General features: G+C 48.0%; 1 protein-coding gene and 1 long non-coding RNA gene across 12 annotated transcripts; one reads left to right on the top strand and one right to left on the bottom strand.

The window, feature by feature from the left end:
• Window positions 1-6: 6 nt before the first annotated feature.
• LCMT2 (leucine carboxyl methyltransferase 2) lies at window positions 7-22,692 on the bottom strand. Of its 11 annotated transcripts, none has more exons than XM_074860728.1 (16): window positions 22,576-22,692; window positions 22,220-22,344; window positions 20,646-20,727; window positions 20,135-20,315; window positions 17,649-17,805; window positions 16,653-16,842; window positions 16,119-16,226; window positions 13,999-14,089; window positions 11,659-11,916; window positions 10,491-10,721; window positions 6,751-6,848; window positions 6,369-6,430; window positions 5,679-5,886; window positions 1,647-1,834; window positions 1,426-1,561; window positions 7-394 (listed from the first exon to the last, which is right to left on the bottom strand). In XM_074860728.1, the coding sequence occupies exons 1-16, from the start codon at window positions 22,612-22,614 to the stop codon at window positions 227-229; spliced, it is 2,322 nt and encodes a 773-aa protein (XP_074716829.1). In that variant the 5' UTR covers window positions 22,615-22,692; the 3' UTR covers window positions 7-226. The 11 variants fall into 11 exon arrangements, 6 of the variants coding, with proteins under 6 accessions (XP_074716829.1, XP_074716831.1, XP_074716830.1 ...); XM_074860730.1 differs by having other exon boundaries at window positions 7-339; XR_012627815.1 differs by lacking the exons at window positions 7-394; window positions 1,426-1,561 and adding exons at window positions 4,452-4,575; window positions 5,197-5,295 and having other exon boundaries at window positions 1,644-1,834.
• An 82-nt stretch (window positions 22,693-22,774) lies between these two features.
• On the top strand, window positions 22,775-27,128 carry LOC141939964 (uncharacterized). The gene is made up of 2 exons (XR_012627811.1): window positions 22,775-22,998; window positions 26,463-27,128. It is a non-coding gene; the product is annotated as an uncharacterized LOC141939964 (long non-coding RNA).
• The last annotated feature ends 554 nt before the right edge of the window (window positions 27,129-27,682 follow it).

Below are 27,682 nucleotides of genomic sequence, written 5' to 3'. Positions count from 1 at the left end.
TGCTGCTACTTTGGAGATACTTTATTTACAGCGATGCAAAGGGCAGTACAAAAAAAGACAGATGAGGCATGCCACCCCTTGTCACGACTGTCCCTCCTAATCCCACCTTTACAAATGCATTCTGGACACAAAAACTTGGTGGAAACATTTTGCTGCTCATGGACCTGCAAGCAAACAGACGTGTCGCCGCAGCGCAGCAGCACGGTTCCGTCCCGTCCGGTCCCGGTCAGCAGCTGGTCAGGATGCTGCTGAGGCTCAGCGAGACAGGTTCTGGGTTCAGGTGTGTCCCAAAGGAGAAGCAGTTCCCACCACCGCCAATAAGCAGCAACTCCTCCTCATCTGGCAGAAAGACACTACTGTGATTATGTAGCATTAATGGCCACTCCAGATGCTCCTAAAAAAGGAAAGGAGATTTTGAACGTACAGGACTTCAACCTATGTGTACATCATACAGCGCTGGAGAGCTATTTCATACGGTACCTTCATTACAACGTTAACAACAGCCACACTGGGTCCCATCTAGGACCATTTAGTCCACTATACCACCCACAAATGTGGGCAAAAGTAGACAGCTAGAGAACACAGGACCAAGGAAACTCCTCTAGTATACTCCACCCACCCAAGAACTTGCAATTCCGTGATTTTTAATGAGTGAGAATGTCTTTGTACTCCCTGAACCTTACACTAAGTTTTGCCCAGAGTATGCCAAAATCCTGCTATGTGACATCACCCGTATGATTGTTCTTCACTGAATCACGGAACACAATCACAGAATAGTTGAGGTTGGAAGGGGCCTCTGAGTATCATCTAGTCCAACCGCCCTGGTTCAAAGCAGCCTCAACTACAGCAGGTTACTCAGTACCTTGCCCAGTCAGGTTTGGAGCATCTCCAGTGATGGAGACACCACAGCATCTCTGAGCAACTGCTCAGTGTTCAATCATCCTTGCAGGAAAAAGTTTTATGTTTAAGTGAAGTTTCCAGTATTTCCACGCTGCGTTCTTCTTGTACTTCAGGCCACAGCTATAGCACACAGCAATTTCCACCGTGAAGTTCTTCATGAAATTATACAACAGACCTCCATAAAGAGTGACTGAGGCTCTGGTTTGATCTGTTCTCTTCTTCCACAGATATCCGGAAATTACTATGCTTGTGCCCCTCTCAGTTCTGCTCCCCCTGTCTGGAACAGAGCAGCTCCCTGCCCTCCAATCTTCTGCACACTCAGACTCTCCCTCTCTGTACGCTATTATGTTCTCTGGGCTAGTAAAAGCATTTCAAAATTATACTCTGCCTCAAACAGGGAATATTTCTTCCACTCACGAATTTGCCTACTTTGCATTCCCTACTCCGTTTCAGGGAATAGCCCTAAAGTCACCACGTTCCTTCGCACAGCACCGTTTACCCTAGAGGAAAAGATTCGGTGCTTACCACGTTAATCGTGTAGTCCAAGCAGAGACCGGTCATTAGGTCAATGACAGTGACACCTGGCACAGAGGAGGAGTGAAGCCACACGCCACCGACAAGCAGAAGTTTTCCCTCATGCACGTGTGCGGTATGTGAATACCTGTAAATTCAAAATGAGACTGAATTCCATTAGTAAGAGAGGGAGAGACAGGCCCCAGATCCACTGCTGAACGCCTCCCACTTACCTTGGTATGAGCAGAGGGTGCGTCTCCACCCTCTGCCACTGAAAGCCGTGTTCCAGCTCCCTCAGAAAGAAAACTGAGCCCAAGGGCCGCTCAGCTGCTCCCAGGCCTCCGGCGATGAGAACTCCTCCTCTCCAGCTACAGGCACCGTGGGAGTGACGACCCTCCGGTACTGGGCCCTCCACGGGAATCTGGGAAAACAGAAGCCCAAGGCTGAGGTTTGCCCAGCTAAGCGTCGTCTTCATGTCCAGGCTCTGAAATGATCTCTCCCCATTGCACACCCCGTGAGATGGAACATTCTTCCCTGCCATAGGGCAGGAACAGTTGCTGGAGGGGAACAGAGCAAGTGTGATAGGGAACAACCAAAAACCCAACCCACCCATGGTCCTCTAGGGATGGCTAAGTAGTGTTTCCATTTACTCTAGCTCCAATATTTCTCTGGCCCTCAGTGTATTTAATATTATTCAGTCTCTAAAGGGTTTTATTTCTGCGTGTTTATTAGAGGTAACTTTATTGGCATTCTTGCATGCTGCTTTCTGTTCAAGACATGCACCTGAGAACCACAAGTTTACAAACACACGGGCTAATGCAGTGGCCAGCAAAGCAGGTGACCAGTGGCTCAAACCACAGAGCAGGATAAAATGCTGAACTGCAGTACTAATATGCAGAAAGAAAACCTTTAGTGCAAGCACTACAGGAAGGAAAAAATGTAAGATCACAGAATGGTTTGGGTTGGAAGGGACCTTAAAGATCATCTAGTTCCAAACCCCCTGCCCCGGGCAGGGACACTGTAGGACTAAGAGCATTGTCCCAGTGCTCACTGAACTCTGACAGCTTGGTGCCATGACCACTGCCCTGGGGAGCCTGTTCCAGGGACCGACCACCCTCTCAGTGAACCATCTTTTCCTAACGTCCAATCTGAACTTCCCCTGACACAGATTCATTCCATTTCCTCACGTCCTATCGCTGGTCACCAGAGAGGGGAGATCAGCGTCTCTGCCGCCGCTGCCCCCCTTGAGGAAGCTGTAGACTGCAATGAGGTCACCCCTCAGCCTTCTCTTCTCCAAGCTGAACCAAGCGACCTCAGTCACTTCTCTTGCCCTCGGCATCTTTCACCATCTTGGTTGCCCTCCTCTGGACACACTCTAATAGTTTGAGGTCCTTGCATTGAGGCGCCCAAACCTGCACACAGTACTTGAGGTGGGGCCGCACCAGTGCGGTGTAGAGCGGGACAATCATCTCCCTCAACCAGCCAGCCATGATGTTTGACGCACCCCAGGACACAGTTGGCCCTTCTGGCTGCCAGGGCTCACTGTTGGCTCATGTTCAACTTGCCATCAACCCAAATCCCCAGACCCCTCCGTGGGGCTGCTCTCCAGCCTCTCGTCCCTGTTTGTATGTACAGCCAAGGTTACTCCATCCTAGGTGCAGAATCCGGCACCTGCTCTTGTTAAATTTCAAATGATTGGTGACTGCCCAGCTCTCTCCAGATCTCTCTGTAAGGCCTCTCTACCCTCGAGGGAGTCCATAGCTCCTCCTAATTTACTATCATCAGCAAACTTACTTAATGTACTTTTGACTCCTGCATCCAGATGGTTTATAAAAACATCAAAGAGCAATGGCCCTACAACTGAGCTTTGATAAAATCAAAACCACCCACATCTACTGGCTTCCCTTGGGCAAATAGATGGGTGACCTTGTCATAAAAAGCAATTAGGTTAGTTAAATAGGGCTTTCCTCCGATGAACCTGGGCTTGCTATGACCAATGATGGCATTGTCTCAAGTGTTTTTCAGTAACTCCCAGAACAACTTTCTCCATAATCTTACCAGGTACTGAAGTGAGACTGACAGGCCCGTAATTACCAGGGTCTTCCTTCTTATCCTTCCTGAGAACTGGGACATTTGCCAGCTTCCAGGCATCTGGGACCGCTCCAGACTCCAAAGATTGTTGAAAAATAATGCAAAGAGGTCCCACAATAACATCAGCCAGCTCTTTCAGTACCCTGGTATGAATCCCACCGGGCCCCACAGATTTATGTGCATCCAGCTAGAGCTGCAAGTCTCAAACAAGTTTGGAGTCAGCTGGGAGTTTATCACTCCCCCAGTCATGGCCTTCCAACAGGGGGCTGCAGGGGTCCTAGAGCCCACTACTGCTGTCAGAGACAGACGCGAAGAAAGCGTTAAAGTCTCCACTTTTTCTATGTCCCTATTTGTGAGGCGACTGACCTCATCAAGTAACAGACCAATGTTCTCTCTGATCCTCCTTTTGCTGTTAACAAATTTTAAAAAGCCCTTTTCGTTGTCCTTCACAGTACTGTCCAGTTTGAACTCTAATCCAGCTTTGGCTGCACGAATTTTCTCCCTACAGTGGCAAACAGCATCCCTGTATCCCTCCTGTGTCACCTGTCCTTGCTTCCAATGTCCACACACTTTCCTCTTCTGCTTAAGTTCTAGAAGATCCCCGCTCAGCCAAGCCAGCCTTCTGCCCTGCTTACTTGACTACTGACACTTTGGAACTGCCTGCTCCCGTGCTCTTAAAGAGAGACCAGCATTCATGGACCTCCATGCTTCAAAAGCAGATTCTTAACGGTCCTTACTAACTAGTTCCTTCAGCAGCCCAAAGTCCCCACACCCAGGGTCCAAGTTTTCCTGGCAGTTCTTCTCCTAGCGCCAACGATTTGGAACTCAACTACTTCATGGTCACTGTGACCAAGACAGCCACCAGTCACCACTTTGCCCACGAGTCCTTTGCTCTTTACAAACAACAAATCTAGGAGGGCACCTTTCCTAGTTGGCTCCTTTAGTACCTGCACCAAGAAGTTATCTTCAACGTGCTTCAGGAATTTCCTGGACCTGTTTGACTTCACTGTATGATGTTCTCAGTCGACGTCTGGGAAGTTAAAATCACTGATAAGGACAAGGGCAGCTGATCTAGAGAGATCCCTTAATTGCTTATAAAACAGTTCATCGGTGGTGTCACCCCGGCTGGGTGGTTGACAGCAGACCCCCACAACAACATCCACTTTCCCCGTAATCCTTACCCAGAGGCTCTCAACTGTGTCATCACCCACTGCAAGCACCGTACAATCCAACCCCTCCCTTAAACACAGCACCACCCCCAGCCTCGCCTGCCCTGCCCGTCCCTCCTGACAGCCTGCAACCGTCCCCCACAGCACACCAGCCACAGGACTCAGCCTACCAGGCTTCTCTTATGCCAGTGACGTGGTAGCTCCGAGGCTGGGCCGAAGCTTCTCGCTGGGCCAGTTTATTCCTCATGCCATGCACATTAGTACAGAGACACTTCAAATGTGCTGCAGTGCACTCAGCACCCTGTGCAGCAGACTGAAGGACTTCGCTAGCACACCGTCCCTCAAACATCAGCGTACCATCCCGTGGCTGATCACTAGCCAGCCTGGTTTTACCCCATTCCCCCTTCAAATCTAGTTTAAAGCTCTTCCAATGAGCCCTGCTAACTCCTGTGCCAAGATCCTTTTCCCCCTTTGAGAAAGGTGCACCCCATCTATCACCAGGCCTGGTGTCGTGTAGACTGACCTGTGATCAAACCCCCAACATTCTGCCAGGGACACCAGTCACAGAGCCAGGTATTGATCACTTCGGTCTTCCTGGTTATTCCAACATCACTCCCTGCATCTGGAAGGACAGAGGAAAACACTACTTGTGCTCCTGAACCCTTAACCAGTTGTCCCAAGGCCCTGAAGTCTCTTTTGATCACCCTTGGACTTCTCATTGCAACTTCATTGCTGCCTACATGAAAAATCAGTAAGAGATGATAATCTGAGGGCCACACCAGCATAGGAAGTTTTCTTGTAACACCTTTGAGCCAGGCCCCATGGAGGCAGCAGACTTCCTTAACAAGTGGGTCTGGCCGGCATACTGGGCCTTCTGTTCCCCTCAGAAGAGACTCTCCTATAACAACAACCCATCTTTTTTCTTAATGGAACTGGTTTTGATGCAGGGCGTAGGCCAGCTTAACCTTGGCAACACCTCCAACCTAGATGGACCACCATTCTCACCATTGCTGGGTTCCACTTCCAGAGCCTCATGGCCACCTGAGAAGGTGAGATAGTCCTGGAGGAGATGGGCCTGCTGCACCGGGCAGGAACTTGTTGCTGTTCTCCTCTATCCCTTAAATCACCACGTTCTGTGGGACGGAGAGAGGACAGGGAATCCTCCGTATCACGTGTCCTGTCTGCCTGACAGGTCTGGCCCAGGGAAGGCAGGCTGCAATTCCAGTAGACAATCTCCTCAGACTCCCTGATACTCCTCAACCTACTCACCCCCTCCCAGAGCTCTGCCACGAAGCTGAGGAGCTCCCCTCCCTGGGCGCCTCTCCCACGGGTGTGCTCACGGCTGCCGGCTCCCCGCAAACCAGGGCCTGGCTGCCACTCCTGGTCACGGTGCTCCCCAGGGGCTTCTTTTACAGGTGCGGGAGGCTTGGCTGCTCCCAGCTCCATCCCTGCACTCCCCTGATGCTTCCCTGGTTCAGGAAAGCCCCTGCACACTGCACCGGAGCGTCTGTGGCGGATCGCGCCGGCCCTGAGCTGCTCACCTTGGGGACTGAGCACACTCAGGGCAAAACCTTAACGTGTATAAATGCCTACTGCAGAGGTGAAAGAAGACAGAGACAGAAAGCTCTCAGGGGTACCCAGCTACAGGGCAAGAGGCTATGGGCACAAATCGAAATACAAAACAAGCCCACTTACACATCAAAACCCCTCACATCTTCCTGTGAAGGTGGCCAAGCACTGGCATGGGGAGTCGCCATCTGCAGAGATAATCAAAACCCAACTGGACAGTATCTTCAGCAACCTGTTCTAGTTAGAGCTGTTTTAAGTAAGGGTGCTGGACTAGATCTCCAGACATCCTTTCCAACCTCAATTATTCTGTGAAGACTATACTCCACTAAGCAGCAAGGTGTTTAGAAGTTAGCTCTAGCTCTGATCACCACAGAGTGGGACAGTACTGCCAATGCCATCTGCTTCAATACGGCAACTCCGCTGTGACTTAGTCGGGCTTCCCACACAGCGGCATGAACCTGGGAAGCGAAGGCAGTTTCTACTCCCCAGGGCCTCCCTCAGTTCTTACCACACTGCAGGAAAGTTCTTGAGTGTGCAGGAAATACCAATCCCCTAGCACAGGCTCCAGCGCAGAGCGACCGCCATACAGAAACAGGTACTTCTCGCCTACAGAAAAAGACAGCCAGGTGAAAAGAGAAGGCAGAATTTGGTATGGCAGAAAAGCAAAAATTTGTTTGCATAGAAGGGAAGATGACCAAATATAGAAATTAATGCAGTCAGGCAGAGGTTTTATATACTGTCTATAGTAAGACATCCTGTAACCGGACAAACATTACCGGGCTTTAGCAATAAATGCAAAAAATTGTTTCATAGATACAGGAATTACTCTTGTATCTAGATTTTTTATAAGACACATGGAAGACTAAATATTTTTACTAAGAAGCTGTATTCTTCATATTTGTGGTCATTCAGAAGACCCCCATCATCCACTTATATCATATAGTTTCTGAATGTTTAAGGTCTAAATGGAAATCACACAGTACAGCCTCAAAACCAAAAAGAGAAAAAATGGTTTTTGCTATACCTAATGGACTTACAGAGTGAAAATTTAGGCAATGGAAAGATTACACCTGGAGAACTAATAAAACCAGAAAACCCTAAGTACATAAGCAACACAGTGACATCTATTTATCCCAAGAAAACAGCTAAGTCCTCATAAGACAACAAGGCTGTGTATTTCTTCATACAAAAGGGAGATAATGATAATTTAAGTCTGTAGGCATTAATCTGGAAAAGCCTCATAAAGGAGGCACAAAAGGTGCACAAGTACTCTGGGTAGATGTCAAGGCTGTGCCTTAACCGCACTGCACCCCGTCAGCTCACTTCTTCGTAACGGACTGTGCCAATAACACAACTGTTGGTCACATACCTCAGCTACAAAGCAAAAATCAAGGCAAAAATAAGATGACACAATGCAGTCTGACAAAGACGAAAGCCAGTCTATTATTTATAAAATTGTTTTTACCCATTTAGCATTTGCTTCTTTGATATAAGTTTTTGACTGGAAGGCAAAAAACTACATTATGATGTTAATTAAACACTGCTCCACAAACTCAAAGGATGCTCCAAACCAGACTAACAACTGCCTAACAATTCCCTGGTGCTGTCCTTCAACAGTTCCCTGACAGCAATCAGAGAACAAAGCAGCTTAACAAAGGACAGCTTTCACCTCCTGAGTTCCACAAGTCCCACCACTGACTTGCTAACAGCTGCTGAAGTTTTTGCCCCTTACAGTCAGTATCTTTTACTAGACAGACCTTCAGTGTGGCACTGCTGGGCCTGATTCAGGCTGTTCAGAACTACTGAGTATTTGTCAGTTGCTACTACAGGGGTAACATCTCTTCCCAGGCACTTCTCCCGGATAAAGAGCTAGAGATCCTGCTCCACAACGTTCCAGGATTACAATACTATCCTTCAGAGAGGAAGTTCTGAAACTTCTTTCTGATGTGATCAAGCACGAATAACTTCAGCCATAAATGATCTCAAAGAACCAGTCTTCCAGAACACATTACATCCCCGGGTTTCAATTCCACTTACCACAGGGGATTATGTGCTATACGATAGAGGAAATTTTTGCATTTCAAGTGTCAAGAAGAAATCTCAAAGCCTCTTTTAATTTCTTTTCTACCAGCAGACTTGAGAACTGGGCCAATATGAACCTCATGAAGTTCAGCAACACCAAGTGCAAGGTCCTGCACCTGGGTCAGGGCACTCCCCTGTATCCATACAGACTGGAGGGCGAAGGGACTGAGAGCAGCCCTGCAGAGAAGGACTTGGGGTACTGGTAGAAGAAAAGTTATGTACGAGCTGGCAACGTGCACTTGCAGCCCAGAAAGCCAATTGTATCCTGGGCTGCAGAAAAAGAAGTGTGGCCAGCGGGTTGAGGGAGGTGAGAGGTGAGACCCCACCTCTGTCACTGCATCCAGCTCGGGGGTCCCCAGCACAAGACAGACACAGACCTGTTGGAGGGGGTCCAGAGGAGGCCACAAAAATGATCAGGGCGCTGGAACACCTCTGCTGTGAGGAAAGTCTGAACGAGTTGGAATTGTTTAGTCTGCAGAAGAGAAGGCTTTGGGGAGACCTTATTGCAGCCTTTCAATACGTAGAGGGGGCTTATGAGAGAAACTGAGAGACTTTTTACCAGGGCCTGTAGTGACAGGACAAGGGGCAACGGTTTTAAACTAAAAGAGGGTAGATTGAGATTAGATATAAGGAAGAAATTCTTTACTATAAGGGTGATGAGACACTGGAGTATGTTGCCCAGAGAAGTTACGAATGCCCCAGTCCCTGGAAGGGTTCAAGGCCAGGCTGGACGGGGCTTTGGGCAACCTGGGCTAGTGGAAGGTGGCCCTGCCCGGGGCAGGGGGTGGGCCTGGATGGGCTTTAAGGTCCCTTCTAGCCCAAACCATTCTGTGACTCTGTGACTGACATAATGACAGAACAATATTCTCCATTCTAGTTCTTGTTCCATTACCAGTAATTCTTAACACTAAGAATTCTTAACATTTGCTTTGCTTTCCTTGTAAGCATCTGTTTATCATCACAAAGCCTCACTCACCAGCAGTTCGAGGTTACGTGCTAAAAGCTCACCTGCACACCCACAGAGAAAGACAGACACAAAACAGAGTGGGGGAACCCAAAGAATATCCTGCCTTGGCTACTTCCAGACCCGACCCAGGAGAGCAGTTCGGCCATACAAGGCTCATTTCCCCGTGCACAAGAGGCACAGAGAGGCAGTGGAGGTGTGCAGGCAAGAGAACCCCAGTAACACGCTCACAGAAACAGAGCATCTGTCCCGGCTCCTCCCAGGGCTGTCCCAGGAGAACTGTAAGCCCCGATGTCCAGCTGTGAAACCCATCAAACAACTCTGGAGCACCTTTGAGGGCATAAAAGGATAAAAAGGACTGGTCACATGTCAACAGATGGCTGGTCAGGATGCCTGCCTGGCCACATCCTGCACCTCAAACAGGACCAGCTCAAAAGGAGACTTTTCACTTGGGGGTGGGCGTGTTTGAGAGGGGAGCCAACCACCTTGCAGTTGCAAGTATGTATTATAGCACTTTCACAATGCATTATGAGCATTTTCTTGGCACCACACAACCACAGATATCTTTTGATTCCTGCTCTGCAGCTAGAAAACTAACAAGGTCATCTATAACAAACGTCATTGTCACAAGGTATCTGTTGTATAGGTTCTGTAACAAATCGATCCTGTATTAATGGCATAGATAATTGAAATCCTGCTCAATTGTTGGATCAACCAATTCAGTTGCTCAGTTCAGGAAACTCAGGTGAGACTGCTCAGTCTTCCCCTTTTGTCAGATTTAGTAAAGCTTCTCACAAATACTTTGGACTTGACAAACAAAAAAGAGACGCACCAAGAACTGGGTAGACACGGTAAGAAAAATACATTCAAATGAAGTTCAAGCCTTAAGTCTTTAATCCTGGTAAAAAAAAAAAATCACCATTGGAACAAAATCTTTATGAAATGTGACTGGATTCTCTAAAGTGGTGATGTATCTATCACGATCATACTGTTTCCAAAACATTCAGCAAAAAGCTGTTGTTTCAGACCAAGGAATATAACACACCAACATTAACTATGTAGCCTGTACTACATAAAAAAGTAAGGCTACATCTTAATGTGCCTTTTAGACCTCACTGTCTGGACAGGACTGCCCCATATATTCTGAAATTTCTACACCTCTGCGTACCTACAGCCATTTCCACTCTTTCCAGGCTTCTTACCTTTGAATATCACTTCAGTCGTACTGTGCCTCCAACGCAGAGCAGCTGGTTCAGCAGCAGGCTGCAGACGTACAAGCTCCACCGTAATGTCATCTGGGTCCAAGGCGTTACAGGTTTCAGGGAACTTCAGCCACAACATTCCCAAGCCTGCACTTGACGGGGATGTTCGTCCTCCTACCACCAGGGCCAGACTGCTTGAGAGACAGGACACAGTATGGTACAGCCGCTCAGCTGCAGAGATACAAAACATCATGGTTCACACCAACCTTTCTCCCATGAAATTTATAGAATCACAGAATCATTTAGGTTGGAAAAGACCCTTAAGATCATCGAGTCCAACCATGAACCTCACACTGCCAAGGCCACCACTAAACCATGTCCCTGAGCACCACATCTACAGGTCTTAAATACAGGGACAGTGACTCCACCACTTCCCTGGGCAGCCTGTTCTAGTGCTTGACAACCCTTTCAGTGAAGAAATTTTTCCTAATATCCAACCTAAACCTCTCCTGCCTCAACCTGAGGCCGTTTCCTCCCATCCCATCACTTGTTACTTGGGAAAAGAGACCGACCCCCACCCTGCTCCAACCTCCCGTCAAGGAGTTGTAGAGGGCCATGAGGTCTCCCCTCAGCCTCCTCTTCTCCACACTAAACCCCCCCAGTTCCCTCAGCCGCTCCCCATCACACCTGGGCTCCAGACCCTGCACCAGCTCCGTTGCCCTTTGAACATGCTCCAGCCCCTCAGTGTCTGTCTTGGCGTGAGGGGCCCAAAACTGAACCCAGGAATCGAGGGGCGGCCTCACCAGTGCTGAGCACAGGGGTAAGATCCCTTCCCTGTCCCTGCTGGCCACGCTAGTGCTGACACAAGCCAGGATGCCACTGGCCTTCTTGGCCACCTGGGCACACTGCCGGTTCATATTCAGCTGCTGTTGACCAACCCCCCCCCCCCCCCCCGGTCCTTTCCCGCCGGGCACCTTTCCAGCCGCTCTGCCCCAGGCCTGGGGCGCTGCTGGGGGTTGTTGTGCCCCAAGTGCAGGACCCAGCACTGAGCGTTCAGAACCTTCAGATCTCTTTGACTGCCAGTGTGACATCACTTTTCTATTAGACACTACTTTGTCGTTAGCACAAAAACGTCTTCCTTATACTAGCTATCAGTATGGAAACTCACCCCGTCTTTTATCAGGATTTTCCTGTTTCACACAGCCAGCTTTCCAGCAGCCCATGTGCTTAATTAGCACATGAAAATTTCTCATACGGCAGTGCTGCCCATCCTCCTCCCCAAAGCCTCCAGTGGTGAGAATCACGTTGGGTTTTATAAGAACGGAGTGGTGACCGTAACGTCTCAGGCCAGGAACTTCGGAGTGCCTTGCACACACTGCTGCAGTGACACTCCCAACCACCCTGACAGGAGCATCGTGACGAGGAACTGTAAGCCAAAGAGAACCCGAGAACTTACCCACAAACAAGAACCAAGGACTACGTTTTAAACGAGAGATTAAGCAAGTTCAGCTTTACACGAAAAGGTTGTGAAGCAAGTTGACAGAGCACACAGACAATCTGACACGCCCCAGAAATCAAGCAGTAATGGTTTAAACTACCACTGTGCCCACTTCCAACTTCTGCCTGCTGCTCCCTCAGCTCCTGACACAGTTCTGGGACAGCTTTCATGGGGTGGAGGTAAGACTGGCTAAGAGGCGGCAGTGTCCTGAACTCCTGCAGCAAGACAGGAATCACTGCAATACCTTCCAAAGGAGGACCTTTCCGATGGAGACAGTATTTGGCTACTTAAATAGCAAAGAACAGCAGAAAAAGGACAAACCCTTGGAAGATGGATTTCAAAGTTTCTTGCTAGGTTTTGATCCTACCTTCACAAACACATCAAAATAAATTTCTAAAGCATGACAAATAATCTCAATTCCAGTGGTCCTACTATAAGGTAGTATTTTCAGTTATCTCTTCTATGCACTATATCCCTTAGTATGAAACAAGCTTTCAGCACAGGACTCCAGCCCACCTACATATTGTACAAATAGCTTGCTTTTAATCAGTTTTGAATTTGCATCTTCTTTGTTCTAAACAAATGCCTTATTCTTGTGCTATAGGAGATGATGAGGCGGAGGAGAAGCACCTCTGCTTTTTGTATACCACACCCAGAAAAGTTGCCTGTACTGAATGTTGTTTAGTACAAGACCCTACATTCTATTGTTTGATGAAGTAAAAAATTCCATCTCCTTGGGCTTAAATGTCTTTCTACAGATGGATCTTCCTAAGAACGAGGGTTTTTTTCATTCCAGAAAATATACTTACCACATTCTGTTCACTCCCTTGAACAGGGACCCAAATTTATTTGAGAGGATGGCTGCCGGCACACACTGGTATCTGAGACACACCTTTGCCATTCCCAGTAAAAAATATCCAAGCATGGACAGTTCACCAGACTTCAAAGGCTCTTCCTACCAGTTCTGAATACAACAGAGACAGTGGCAGAACGACTCTATTCCTGTCTCTATTGAATGAAGTGTCTTCACTGTATTAATGTCAGATTTTTTTTTTTTAACTTAAGGATAGATCCTACACATTTAGGAGCCCTTAAGGTTTAACATAATGACCACTAACAATCACACAGTATATTTAACCACATCCAAATTCACTGAGCTGCAATTTCACTGCACATTTTCAAATCTAATCAAGACACAACACAGAGGAGTCAGTGACCTTGTTGGCTTAAGGAATGCCATCCTGCCTTATCCTTTTCCAGCTCCCTAGAACACAGATTTTGACTTTCAGTTGCAGACAGAAATACTTGTGGTGCTATACTGTGAACAAGACTAGTGATGTGAAACAGGTTATAAATAACCCTCTGCTTTCCACCTTGAAAAAGAAGCAAGCAGCCAAAAGTAGGAATTTCTTGGACTGCTACTGCTGCCAAGTCCTTTTTATCACGGAAACAGTCTTGGTCTTGGCTTTTCCCCCATCTAAAAAAGCAACATACAGATTTAAAAGCATTTCAGAAACAGAAATGCTACACGTACAGTTCCACCCACAGGGGATAACAAACGTGACATGCCCCTGAGTGCTCTGCTGGACAATACTTTGATAGTTCAGTAAGTAAAACATAACCACCTTTTGGGAGCTGGAAGGACAGAATGGCTTGGAGAGTCATGTATGGAGGCAAGAGGGCCTGTGGGATCCCCAAAACAACAGGAGGAACAGGGTAGACTGGGATGCAGCCACGCACTGGAGGGCCCCATGTATGAACGGAAGGAAGAGCCGTCCAGACTGGAAGGTTTGATAAACTGAAAGAATGAAGCTGATCAGAACCACCAGAGTCAGGACGTGGCCCTGGCCTCGCTACGGACAGCGGCACCATTGTTAGAAGGATGGAGAAAGAAAGCTACTTGGACGGCAGCATCCCATCTGTTCCTTCCAGGGTTTTACTGTCTCCTGAAAGCTCTCAGAGAAGCCTGCATGAGATAAAAGAATACTACAAAACCTAGTCAGTATGTACCTGTCATGTTGGATAACAATGGAGTCCAGGAAGGTTCCATCCCCTTTGATGCAGTCAAGACAAAGTAATGAGAACATTTCAGGTGCCATTCCTGTAGCAAGCCCAAAGAAAAAAACAAAAACAATCCCCCTCAAAATCTTAGAGCAAGCAGTAGTAGGGATCTCTGAATGGCCAGGGTGATCAAATCAAAGACCAACCCAGCCTAGCACTGTATCCAGCAGCGGCCAAAATCAGAAAACTAAAGTTGAACCTGAGAAAGAGCAAGCGAGTAACTACCTTCCTCAGCCCAACCTTCAAAAATTTACAGCTCAGGGATTTTCTAAGCAAGAAGCTCTGTCTTTCTTGAACAATCCTTGATGGATTTCTCATCTATGAACATATCCCGTCACTCTTTGAACTGACATAAACTTTTATCATCTGTAACATTCTGTGGCAAGGAGTTCCATACCTTAATCATACGTTGCATGAGGAATTTTCTTTTTTTTTTTTGAATCAGCTCCCCTTTATGCTTCCCAGTTCTGATCATAGAAAAGAGTGAGGGCTGTACCCCAGAGGGATTAATATTTCTTAAAGGTCATGGAATATAAGCAATCCCAAAGAAATCACAAACATTCAAAGGTGCAACGTGGTCTCTGTCGGCCCGTAACACATCAGCATGTTTTCCAGTCTGGCCTTGGAATCCCTCAGAGGCAGAAGCACAAGCAAGAGGACTGTGCAGGGAGTCAGCAGCAATACCAGAGTCCAGCCTGGCTTTTACAGACTTTAGGGAATTAAGTAGGTTTGTTCCCATGGGGTGGGATATATTCTGTCATCTACGTGACTAAAAGGCATAAACATGAATTTAAAAGGAAGGCACAATAAATCACAATATTAGCATCATCACCCCAACTTCTACCAGAAGTAAAAAAGCATCTTTTGAAAAGTGATATCCAAAACCTAATATAAATACTGAGAAAGGAAGAATCCACTATTTGTCCTGAGGCAAATTATTCTAAAAATCAGTCACTCTCAGCACTGTGTATTTCACATTTCTTACCTAATTCGATCAAGCTTGTTTCCACCAAGACCTGGATCTTACTTTATCTTTCCCTCAAAGGTTAATTGCAGAGTGCTCTACTACCACACATCTTACTCCTATGCACATTTTTCAGCCTGGACTTGTGTACATGTTAAGCTCCTCTATAAGGAAAATGACAAACCTTTGCTTTCTCACTGTATGAGCAATCGCCTTGATCTGCAAGAATTCTTGTAGACATTTCTACACCACTTTGCAAATCTGCTGGCATTTTTCAGTCTTTTCACTTTTGCATTCATGTAGCAGAGCAGATACTGCATGTTGGCAAAATAAATGCAAGCACATTAAACTGTTTTCATACTGCAGGCTGTTAAGATTTCTAGAGATAATTATAAACAGAGAACCACAAAATCAAAAGGGAAACCTCTAGTAAGTATCCTACAGGATATTTATCTCAAAGTTACTCGCTATCTTTGACTTATCTCCTAGACTTCAAATAGTTGCACACTTTGCCAGCAGTTAACCCAAAAATGGCAAAGAACAGAGTCATAGCGAAATCTCAATCGTTAATATAGGAATGGCTGTACAAATCAGACCAAAAAATACCTGAAACTAGTAACCTGTGACAACAGTGACAAACAGTAATGGGCTACGGAAATGCGAGAGAGCAGGACAAGTGCATCTACTTCCCCCAGGAATGCTCCCAACCACTCGCAGTCAGGAACCCCACGTCAGGTGTATTTTCATGTATTCAGTAATCCTCAGTGGATTTCTCTTTCATCAAAATAACTGCCCCTTGAACCCATGCAAACTTTTAGCGTCTACCTCTGTTACACCACCAGCTGGTTTGCTAAGACTGTCTCCCTGAGAGACCACTCACTGAGGAAGAACAAGAGGCTTTTCTAACACCAAAGAGAATCTTCTTGCAACGCTACTCGCCCCAGTTTCACATGCAGCTTCCTGCGAGCTCTGCATTAACTAAGTCTGATTCAAGATCCTTTCTGCCGATGCTAACACCTACGCCTCAGCAGCTCCTGTACAGAACTGTGACCACAAGGGATTGCAGACAGTTTATCATATCAAAGCCAGCTCACAGGGGGGTTACCTCATACTCATCAAACGGCTCCAGAGCCTGCACTCTCTGCTGCTCATCTTCTGGAGTACAACAGGTGAAAAACTCATTCATATCCATGACACTGCACTCAGTCCAGCCCTAGAACAGAAACTCCTCAAAATTATTACCTCTGAAAAGATAGACACTCACTTCCCACAAGAAAACAAAGACCCCTGATTAAACACCTGCATGAGCCTTTAAGACTGTCCAGCTGGAACAAGAGCAGCCCAGAATCTGGTGAAGACAGATCCCTTACCTGTAAAGCGCTGAAGAACTTAATTTATTGTATCAAAAGCCTCAGAGGAACCCATCTTGCCTTAATCCCATACCAGAAAATAGGCCGCCAGTTGGTTGAAAGGACCTTCAGGTGCCTCATCATGCTACTAGAGAAGGCAGCATCTCAGCCTTGGCCCCGTTTGCTTCAACCCAAACCTGACACAGCTGATGACTTACAAAATGATTTGATGTTACCATCTTCCCCAGGTAACCACGCTTCACGTGTGCCCTAGAGCTGCAGCTACTTACCTGTTCAAAAAAGCGCCTCTGCTGTGCCTCACAATCAGGGTACTGTGCCAAAGAACGAAGCGCAGAGCTCAGCTGGCTAAAATGCTGCTGCATGACGTGTCCGAAGGGGTCCCCAGGGCGCATCTGCTCATACAGCAGAAAGCACGCCCGAGGGAAACGCTCTGCTGCCCACCGAATCAAGGCGTCGGACCTGTCGGCAGATTGTGCATGAGGATTAAACCATGGAGGGCCCACCCATCACATGGCAGATGCGGTATATCTTCCTGCAACACCACCAAGCATGCTGTTAGTGCATCCTGACAGAGGTAATACACAAGAGAATCCTCTGCTGGTGACTTACAAACGTCTTCTCCCCAGTCCGTGCAGAGAATTCAGGGAATGAGAAGAAAAAAAATCAGAATTACTCATTTGAGGTGGTGGTTGTTCTGTCTTTCCTCCCTTTTAGGATGTCACGGGGACATCAATTACCCCATCACAATTACGATGTAAGGAGCTGTTTGGGACTTCCACAGAATTCCTGAGGCTTTAGCTATAAGGCCCCAGGTCTCCCTGCCCCAGGTGACGGACACACCACGCAGCTTGTTCTTTTCATTTTACCACTGTCCTGGTTTAGCCAGGATAGGGTTAAGTTTCCCCAGCAGTGGGGGGGGAGCTCTAGCCGGGTTATTCAGATACCATGCGGACATCACATCCTGGCAGGTCACATTTTTCCTGACGGGGAGCGCGGTGCACTCGTGGTTTTGTACATCGTGCTTCAAACTGCTGTATTTGGTAGCTATTTTGCTCTGTTCATTGCTATCACTATTACTGTTATTGTTATTGTTGTTGTTTGTTGGGTTGCTATTGCACTGTTGTATTAAACCTTTCCTTATTTCAGTCTTGGGGCTTTGTATTTCACTCCCTTTGTGGGGGAGGGGCAGCGGCCGCGTGGTCTCAGACCCCGGCAGGGGCTAAACCACCACAACCACTTAGGTAACAGAGGATAACTCAACTGACCTGCTGCTTTCCATGTAGGTGAGCACGACCTCTGCTATGAAGAGGGTGGGGATTTCATTGTCCAGTCCTGCTTCCTCCAGGGCTCTCTCCAGCTCAGACAGCTCCGATAAATCCACTCCCAGTAATTTATAATCCTCTCCAGAAAAGGTAATGACTCCTAGGAGACAAAAATGACACAATCTCACTACAGCGCTGATGCAATACTGAGACAAAAAGGGACAAAGAAGAAAATCAACCCCACAGGCAGTCGCTCACAAGGCTGTGCCCATCCACTCCATTTCTTTGGGACACGTACAAGAAAATCCCCATCACTAAAGGAACCATAAAGGGACAGCATCAAGAAGCGAGCCATTAACTGCAGATCTAAAACTCCATTATTCCTAATGCAAATTTCACCCACAGATTTCTCACAGAATTATTACACTTACTACAACAACAAAGCTTTACCATATTTCCTTTAACAACATTTTTATAGAACCACTATAATTCAGAATCAAATCTTAAGGGCTCTCATTTATAGATCTTTCAGTTTAGGCTAAGAAAGTCCCATTGCTTTGATAGAATTTGAATGGCTTGCCTCACAACCGTAAAACCATTCTCAAGCTTTTTGGGGTTGGTTGGTTTTTTCAATACATTTCATTTCTGTGCAATGGCACTGAATCCTGAACCAGCACGTGCTAGCTCTCTGTAAGCCCCAGGACTAGTCTCACAGATCGCTGTTCTCACAAATAAGTTCAGATTTATGATTTGCAAACATTATCATGGCATACCTCTGTACTCCAGAAAAATATCATACGCTATACCTTGTTTACCTGTTTCAACCAAAACCAAATCTAACAAAGCAAACTGTGAAGTACCTTTAGAAATCACCTGCTCTATGTCTCTGTACCAGAGCAATCCCACAATTACACCTGTCCTGAGAACTGTTAATCTACACTGTTCTCAAAGGCATCCGTAGTGGAGGCAAGACGGCCCTCTTCAGAAGCCCACCTCAGCGTCCCTGTTCATTTCTTCTAACAAGTAACTGGTCTAGCCACCACTTCCTGCCCTCTGAACACAGGGAACAGGGTATTCCCCGCTTTTAGTTGAAGTACTTGAAGATTATTGGTATGGACAGAATTCTTTGCCTTGGGATGCTGCCAATATTTAAAATGTGAATGGATTCAAGAGGAAACTGAACAAGCTCATGGAAGAGCTACTCACTAAGACTTGTTCAACTGCTCACAGGGGCCGGGGACTCGAGCTCTGCAGCCATCTTCCAGCTGTATTTAAATTGATTATTACAGCCTAAACATGGCAGCTTACATATGTCCCTATTGTATTTCATTCCACATTTTCCAGACCATTCATGCACTGTCAAAATCCCACTCTCATCCACCATATTGCAACTCTCCCTGTTTCCTGCCACCTTATTACATTTTCACCTTCTATATCGTATCATCTAGAACATTAATGGAAACATTGAAGGAAATCAGACGCCGGAGAAACCTCTAGTGAACCCCATACTTTACATTCCTCCATATTGCCACTGAACTGTCCCTTAGCTGGTGTAACAATCCTTTCAGCTCCGCCTATATTCTACAGCAGTTTCAAAAGGCTCGTTTTTTCCTGCCTTGGAGAGGGGGGAAAAAAAAGTCAGGTAACATAACAACTAATGTTTTATTACAGTCAAGACACCTAAGAGTCATACATTCTCTCCTACCCATAAAGCCCATAAATCACAGTATAATTTAGGTTGAAAGGGGTCTTTGAAGGTCATCTAGTCCAGCTCCTTGCTCACAGCAGAGTTACCTGTATCAGACTGCTCAAGGCTTTGTCCAGTCAAACTCTTAACTATCTCCAAGACTGGAGACTCCACCACCTTTCAGGGCAATGTGTTCCCGTTTGTAACTACTCACACGGCAGGAAAAAAAAAAATTCATTATACATAACTGGAATTTCCTTTGTTGCAGCTTGCAACCACTGCCCCTTGACTGTTTGCTTCGTGCCACCATCAAAAGTCTGGCTCTGCCTTTTCTACACTCTCCCATTATGCAGCTGAAGACTGGGCTAAGACTCACCTTCCTCCCTCCCAACCTCCTCCTCTTAAGGCTGAGCAAACCCGGATCTCTCAGCCTTCCCTCCTATGCCATGTGCTCCACTACCTTATCCCTGCCATGACCTCTCAGCAGACACGCTGCTATTTGCCACTGTCTTTGTACTAGTGAGCCCCAGGCTGGACACAGCACTGCAGAAACTGTGACAGAAAGAAACCGAACTTGGTTGGACACGATCTGCTCCTGACAAATCCATTCTGGCAGCTATACATCTTCTTGCCATCTCCCAGTGCTTATGAAAGATATACTTGTTCCAAAATTTTTCAGAAAATGAACACACTTTTCATCTACTTCTTAGTTCCCCTACCATATCTCACTTTTTAAAGGCTGAAGCTATGTTTGCTTCTTCTAAACATTTAGTATCTATAAAAGCTTCCATAAATATCATACCTAATCTTTCTCCTCCAGTATCTCCCACCAGTGCTGACAACTCTTTCATTCTTTTGATCAGAGCAGCTTTTTGGCACGCCACATTTGGGAAATCCACCTCATATACCACAGTGTGATGCAGAAGACCTACGTCCTTCAAACGGAAGTATAAGGAGTCAAAGCCAGCACCTAAAGACAGGATCTGCAGAGAAAATATCAGAGAAAGTTATACTCCACTCCAGCAGCATTCTGAGGATCTAGGTGTGACAAATATTCAACAACATCATCTATAGAGTGACAGAATCAGGCAATCTCCTGCAAGAGGTAGAAGAATTTTGTGTAGGTACTGCCCCCTCCCAGATATCTCTGTTGAAGTGACAAATGGACAGTCACAGCAGTGCCAGGCAGATTCCCTGTGCTCTTCCAGCAAAGGATCACGACAGATGCACTAATAACGCAGTGCCGAGATGCCAAAAAGACCTTTCACACATACAGTAGGAACTGCCAGTACACCCAGACAAAGAAAATGCACCTGTGTCCTCGGGTGGCCTTGGGTCTTCAGCAGGAAGTCTTGAACACAGTGATCCACAGCACGGGCGCGGATGTAGTAACCCCTGCGGAAGGAAATTCAGCTGTACTCACTGTCCAGGAACACTATTTCTCCAGCACTGGCATCCTCTGTTTCAAAAAACTGATTTTTTTCTCTCTCAGCTTCTACCCATTTATATATATAACCCCACATTTATATACCTGCGCTGGGAGATGTCTGATGATTTTGTCATACCTAGAGCTTGTTAATAAATACAGTGTATTTATCTAACAAGACTATGGATAAGTCAGAGAAAACATGTAGATATCCCAGCTGGACTTGTTCTGTTTTGCATAAACATTCACTGGATGAAAAAGCATGAATCCAAACAGTTAGGATGCTCCCCTGCAATGTGGGTGGCCAATACCTGAGTTCCTGCCCCAAATCACATGCCATAACAATATGAATTTAACTCCTTTCCTTACAAAGGGAATGAAAGTGTGTGCAAATGCAGTGAGAGGGGAACAAAAAAGGGAAGAGAAGCAAAGTCAGGAAAGGAACTTAATTCTCTGGTTTTTGAATGAATGAATGGAACTAAGTCAGTCTAACTCCTGGAAAGTGTTACCATTTGCCTAGTCTGGCAGGGACTGGTGCCTCTTTTTCCTTGGCATTCTCTTCTAGCTAGTTCCATCGTGGCCCCACCAGGCTTACCAGTTCCTGTCACCCCCTTTAACAAGCATGTCACCATCCCCATGCCTCACACTACATGTTCTAAGATGTCCCAGAATTCGTGATGGCAGCCCATAACTGTTTCTGTGGATTTAGTCTGGCATGCCAATGTCACGTGAGAAGTCAACACTGGCCTGATGAGCAACACTTGTCTTCATAGGCCTGCAAGCTTCTGCTTGAACATCACTTCTTTTTTTTCCCCTGAATGAAACTCCTTTGGCAAGGAGTTTCCAGCCTCATACTACCTAAACTCCAATTACCACATCAGCACAGAACCTTCCACACATACACATTAAAACATTCACACTCGTGCCCTGCAAAGCTCCAGAGAAGACCCAGTGGTCAGACCCCGCTGAGTCAAAGGACAATATTGTTTCCCTGAGCCACCAAATACCCTAATGGAGTTGTAACGTTCTTGAGAATTAATGAGAAAGCTGTTGATGTGCCAACACCTTTAGTACATTAGTTTTCAAATCTTATCTAAAGTAGTTTTCAGCAGCATTGAATACTGGTGTTAGGAACTGGTCCGGTGAGATAGTTTACTCAGGCCAAAGCTTTAAATTTTTGCCCATAAACGATGTAAAGTGATACCACCTATCTAAAAAGGTCACACCGCTGAGAGACAGCGCTCCGCAAGTTACCACTCTGCCACCACACGCACTCTCCTTAACACGCGCTTGAAAAAGCTGTCCCTCAGAGGGAAGCGCCCGCTCCCGGGGCGCGGGGAGCACAGCCGGGGGACCCCCTTCTGCTGCCGGGGGAGGGGGCTGCGGGCCCCACGTGTGCCGCAGCGACCGGGGCTCGGCAGCCACAGAAGCCGCGGGCCCCGCGCAGCGCCCGCTCCTCACCGGTGGACAAGCGGGGCTCGCCGCCGCTGCCGCCCCACCAGGAGCTGCAGGAACCGGTCCTGGATGTAGCCCCGCGCCGCCGCCGAGCACTTGCTGACGGCGCTGCTGCCGCCGGTGCCCTGGACCTGCCGGAACAAGGACACAGCGCTGGCGCAAGGCCGCGGGCCGAGCCGCGCCCCGCCCTACCGGGGCGGAACGGCGGGGCCGGGCAGAGCCGAGGGGGCTCCGAGGGGAGGGAAGGGCAATTCCCGCCAGCGCCGCCGAAGCCCGTTCACGCCCACGCCACCCCGCGTTTGCTTCCCCCCGTCCCCGAAGCCAACCCGCGGCCCCCGGGGTGCCCGCCGGGGGCCACTCACGGCGGCGGGGCGCGGGGCATCCGGACGCCCGCGGCCCATCCTGCGCCCACCGGGACGCGGCGCCACATCCACGGGAATGCGAGCGCGGCGCGCCAGAACTGACGTCCCGCGCCGGATGCCGGAAGTGACGCCACGCGCCCGGCCGGGGAGCGTCAGGGGCGGGGAGCTGCCAGTGGAGCGCGCCCCCGGGCGGGCCCGGGCCCGCCCCCCGACGGCCCCGCCCGCCCCCGGACCACCGGCCTGGCCCGGCCTGGCTGCCCCCGCGCGGACCCCGGCCCGGCCGCCCCTGGCGTCCCGGCCCCCGGGGTCCCAGGCCGGCCGCCCCAGTCCCAGCGCTGCCCCGCGAGCGCAGTGCCGGGCCCGGGCCCGGTAGCGAGGGAGGGCCAGGAGCACGTCGCCATGGCAACAGGCAGCCTCTGCGCGGTGAGCGGCGGGGCGGGAGGAGAAGCGGCGCGTCAGGAGCGGGGTGCGGGGCTGCCCGGAGGAGGGTGCGGGGCTGCCCGGAGGAGGGTGCGGGGTTGCCCGGGGCAGGGTGCGGGGATGCCTGGAGGGTGCGGGGCTGCCCGGGGCAGGGTGCGGGGCTGCCCGGAGGGTGCGGGGCTGCCCGGGGCAGGGTGCGGGGCTCTGCAGCGGGGCCCACAGCGGTTCTGCCCGTGCTCGGTTCCTGCGCTGCAGGTGAGAGCGAAGCCAGCCCCGGTGGCCGCGTGTTCCGGGTCACGGCTCCGGGGGTCTCCCGAGCTGAGGAGAAACAGGCCGGGCCGCGGGGCGCTGTGGTGGAGGAGGTGGCTGTTCCCTGTTGTTTCTCGTCAGGATTTGTCCCAGGGGCTGCAGAGGGGCTGTGGTAGCTGAGCTGTGTAAGGTGTCACGAGTACTACACTGACTGTCATGGTCGGTGTCTCAACACATCTCGCACTCCGCAAACCAGTATATTGTGCATTAAATAAGTTACAATCTCAGAATGTCACTTTTACCGAGAATAGTCAGTATGCATATTGCTAACTGGGACCCGTAAAGCTCAATCCTGAGCCTGGTGGTAGCATTTTATCGACAGCCACGTGAAAATTTTTCTGTGAGGTGTATTTTATTAGTGTTGCCTTTTAGGTGATTCCCAGCATAGCTGACGTAGCAGCCCCAGCTGCTGCAGCTCTGGCGCAGGATACAGCATGCTGTGGTAGCTCCTGTGCTCCTGTTTGTATTCGAGATGTGTGCCCGGTCTCTGCAGAGATCAAGGCTTCCTTTTCCTCCAGGTTCCCTTTTCCTAGCTGTTCATCATTTTGTTGATCTTGTCACATCTCTGGGATGTGGAAATGATGTTTTGGTTTAGTGTCAGGTTCAGACGGACAGGGAATGCCAGCCCATCCTGCTGGCCCTTCAGATCCTGCAGGGTTTCCAATTATACCAGTGTCCTGAGAATGATGATGGAGCAAAAGACATGGCGGCAAGTCGCGGAGTGGCCACTGAACTCAGTGCATCCAGCTGTCCCGAGAAGTCCTTTCTGGTCCTGTGTTTCTATATGCGTAACAATCTTCTGTGCAAACTCTGTGGGAAGACACTGAAACATGACCTGGGTTTAGCACAAGAACACAGACAGGCTTTCAGGGGTGGGGCTGGGAGGTTCGTTTCCTGCCCTTGGCACTGCATGTGTGCTCCGGGAGGGGAGTCTCTGTGTCACATTTCCTTGGTAAGGGGTGAGAAGGTGGTGTGCAGCCGTTCTGGGGTCTGCGTGTCCACTCCCTAGCTGTCACAGATTCAAAAACCTGTAATCACTATTCTATCAGGCTCTAGTTTAGAAGCAGATGGGATTTTTGCTTCTATATCCTTCTTAGTTTGGAAGGATGTTTTGGAGCCTGATTGCTGTAATCGCTAGAAATCTCCTCCAGATTTCTTGTCACATGTATTAATGGCCAATTTATATCCATTTAGTCTTGATTCACAGTTTTAAACTGAAATTGTTCCTTTACCTTTCTGGCACTGACTCCAAGTGTACAAGCAGACAGATTTATCACCTCTTGGTCTGTGCTTTGGCAGACTAAGGCTAGCTAAGCAAGCTCTGCTGGTGGGAGGTAGAAAGCTTTTCAGTAGTTTCTGAGGGGGATGGATGCTGTGTGTGTGCTGTCATAGACCTGGCACGTCCCCCGCTTTGGACATCTTCAGGGCTGGCGTGGGGAGGGGGTGCCTCTTCCCTGGTGTGCACAGGCAACCTTCCCCTCCCACTCCTCCGAGGATTCCCCTGGGGCTCTGCACGACATTCAAAGCTTGTGAGGAATGCACATCTCACCCCAAATAACAGAAAACACACAGTAGAGCAGCACAGGCATCTAGGGGCCCCATGCTGCTCCCACCCCCAACTGGGCGGGCGGTCTGAGGAGAGGGGAGACGTAATGAAAAGCATTTGCTGCAGCAGCTATCTATAGTCTTTTGTGTTTGGGAGCGGGCAAGGGACAGGCGTGGCCCTGCCTGCCTGACCTCAGAGCTGACGTCAGAGAACCCCAAATGAATAACAGGGAGTGCTCCAGAGAGAGAAGCACAGCCAGGCTGCCCACATGGAAGGTGAGACACCAGCACCACTGCACCAGAGAAGAGAGAAACTGGGAGGTACTATTCCTGCAGAAGGGTGCTCTGTACCCACAGTATCAGGACTCTGGCTTCAATTCAAGGTGGGCCAAAGAAGTTTGGGTCTTTCTATGGGCTGACTCAGCAACACAAAATCTGTGCTTCTGATCTACTACAGGCATTTTCCTGTACCTGTTCTGCTTTCTTAACCACTTGGATGCATGCTGAAGGTTATCAGTTGCAGCACGGTCTCTGTATCAGCTGGCTCCTGGGAAACAGTTCTAGGAATGATGAGAAGGTTACAGATCTGTGTTGTGCTGAGCAATAGGACTGTGCCTTAAAAATATTGCTACCCAGAATATTTGGTTCTAATGCTACTGATATTGCCCTGTTGCTCCCACTCACTGCAAGAGTAGAGGGCTGGATTTATCTGCCAGTCTAGGACAGTGTGGTAAGAATTGTATCCAGGAGAACATATGGTATGAGTCTCAGATCTCAATCATTTTATTGTAATGTGATACCACGGAGAGGCCTCAGTGACAGGGCAAGGCCTCCTCAGGATAAGGCCTGTGCAGCAAAATGTAGAGATAAAGAACATAACTTGTAAGTCTTACATGCACACGGAAGTCTTGAGTGTACAACCTAAATACTTCGCAAAATACAACTGTGTCATCAAAGAGCCTGTGTTTAACAGAACAAGATAACAATCACAGTGTCACAATGGTTTGGGTTGGAGGAGACCTTTAAAGATCATCTAGTCCACAGCCCCTGCCATGAGCAAGGATATCTTTCACTAGATCATCTTGCTTAAAGCCCCGTTCAACCTGGCCTTGAACACAATCACAGGAACCACCTTCCCTAGTCGTTGTTAAGAATGTAAACATCTTCAAAAAAATCCATCACTGTCAAGGAAGATACTGTGATTTTCTCATTCTGTGCCATCCAGTGGAATATCTTCTTCAAAAAGAGTGACGGAAAGGAAGTTTAGAAGATATCCTTAGATACTAATGGCAGTGATGTTGGAAATGGAGAGAAGAAACAATCATCCTGTGTCTTGCCACAGAAGTTAGGAAGTGCAGGAAACAGTTGTGAGGACTTTTAAAAGATAAAAGAAATAGTTTGGTTTATTGCCTTGTAGAGACTGTGCAGTAAAGAAGGGGGAACTGGGGTGAGGATATGGCTGAAGTGCTGGCCTGGAGGGATCACATTTGCACCGGTACTATAATGGACCTAGATTTGTGAATCAACAAGGAGGGTGAAAACAACCAGCTGGGGAGATGTGAGGACAAAATGTTGAGGTAGGGTTTTGTTTTTCTTTTGTTTTTGTTTTGCAGGGATCTTGGACCAAAGGATCCTGGGGAATTACCGGTGCACGGATATTTATAGGATGAAAATGACATGTCTTGTGAAATTGTTGGACACTTAATACAGTAACAGCCCCGGGCAACATAGTGGAAGGGTTGACCACACATTGTAAGAAGGAGTGATGATTGCCGCTAATGATACAACCACCATACATTTCTGAGCAAGATAATGATATGTCTGTTTGGAATACCACCAGTGGACATTTGTTGATATCCCAGCAGGTTTGCTTTCCTGTTTTATCCCCACATAATATTGCGGTCTTTTAAAATCTCCTTGTTAATAACTCAAAACTTCATTAAATGATGTTGTCTATTGCATGTTGAAGGACAAGAGCTTGACCTTAGGCACTGCTATGATCAACTCTTTCGGAAAAACTACCAGGACTTTCAAAAAAATGTCTTGAAGTTGTCTCCTTGCAGGAGGATGCTCATACGCTTCACATCGAGTGATACTGACCCCCACTCTGCCTTTCCTCTGCTTGGTGGGAGGCACTCTTCATCTCTTTACCCACCACAGAGTTCCTGTACTACCTGCTGCTTTCTCCATTTGAAGTAACACATTACCAGATGTATCTGTTGCATTTACATTCAGTGATTCTCTACATTTGGTGAATAAACACGGATTGGGGTAAAGCACCTGTGACACTTCTGATGGCACTTTATGCTGGGTTACACTCAGGTCCGTGCTATTCAGAGACCTTATCGCACCATCTCAATTTGCTTTTGCTCTCTGAACAGGTCAAACTCCAGTTTGAGTTATTGTCCAGTGTGGATTTTTTTCAAAGAGATGTGAGCAAGATAGGAGCCTTTAACTTCCACTGAGGGAAGTTTCTAAAGGAGCCTTTCTGCCTGTGTCTAGGGGCCTGTTGTATGGGGGTGCTGCTCCTCCAGCTGCTTTAATCAGCAAACTCAAGCCTCTCAGAGCTCCCTTTGTATTTTAGAGATAAATGCCTTGTTCTTCTCTCCAAATGCAAAAATGATACACTGGCTGTCTCTTAGTTTCTTTGGTGACTTGAAAGCTTTCAAAAATCTGGCTCTTACATTGTTTCCTCCTAAACCTCTGTCTCAATTCCCTATCTGTAAAATGGGGATAAGACCAAATTTCATACCTCCAAGGGAGGAAGCATGAGGAAAAAAAAAAGAATTTTGGCACATCAGAGATAGATAAGGGATTTCTGCAAAACATTTAT

This window comes from Strix uralensis, chromosome 2, assembly GCF_047716275.1.
Source record: "Strix uralensis isolate ZFMK-TIS-50842 chromosome 2, bStrUra1, whole genome shotgun sequence".
Taxonomy (NCBI): domain Eukaryota; kingdom Metazoa; phylum Chordata; class Aves; order Strigiformes; family Strigidae; genus Strix; species Strix uralensis.
The sequence above is the reverse complement of the archived record's forward strand: the minus strand, read 5'-3'. Positions and strand labels throughout refer to the sequence as shown.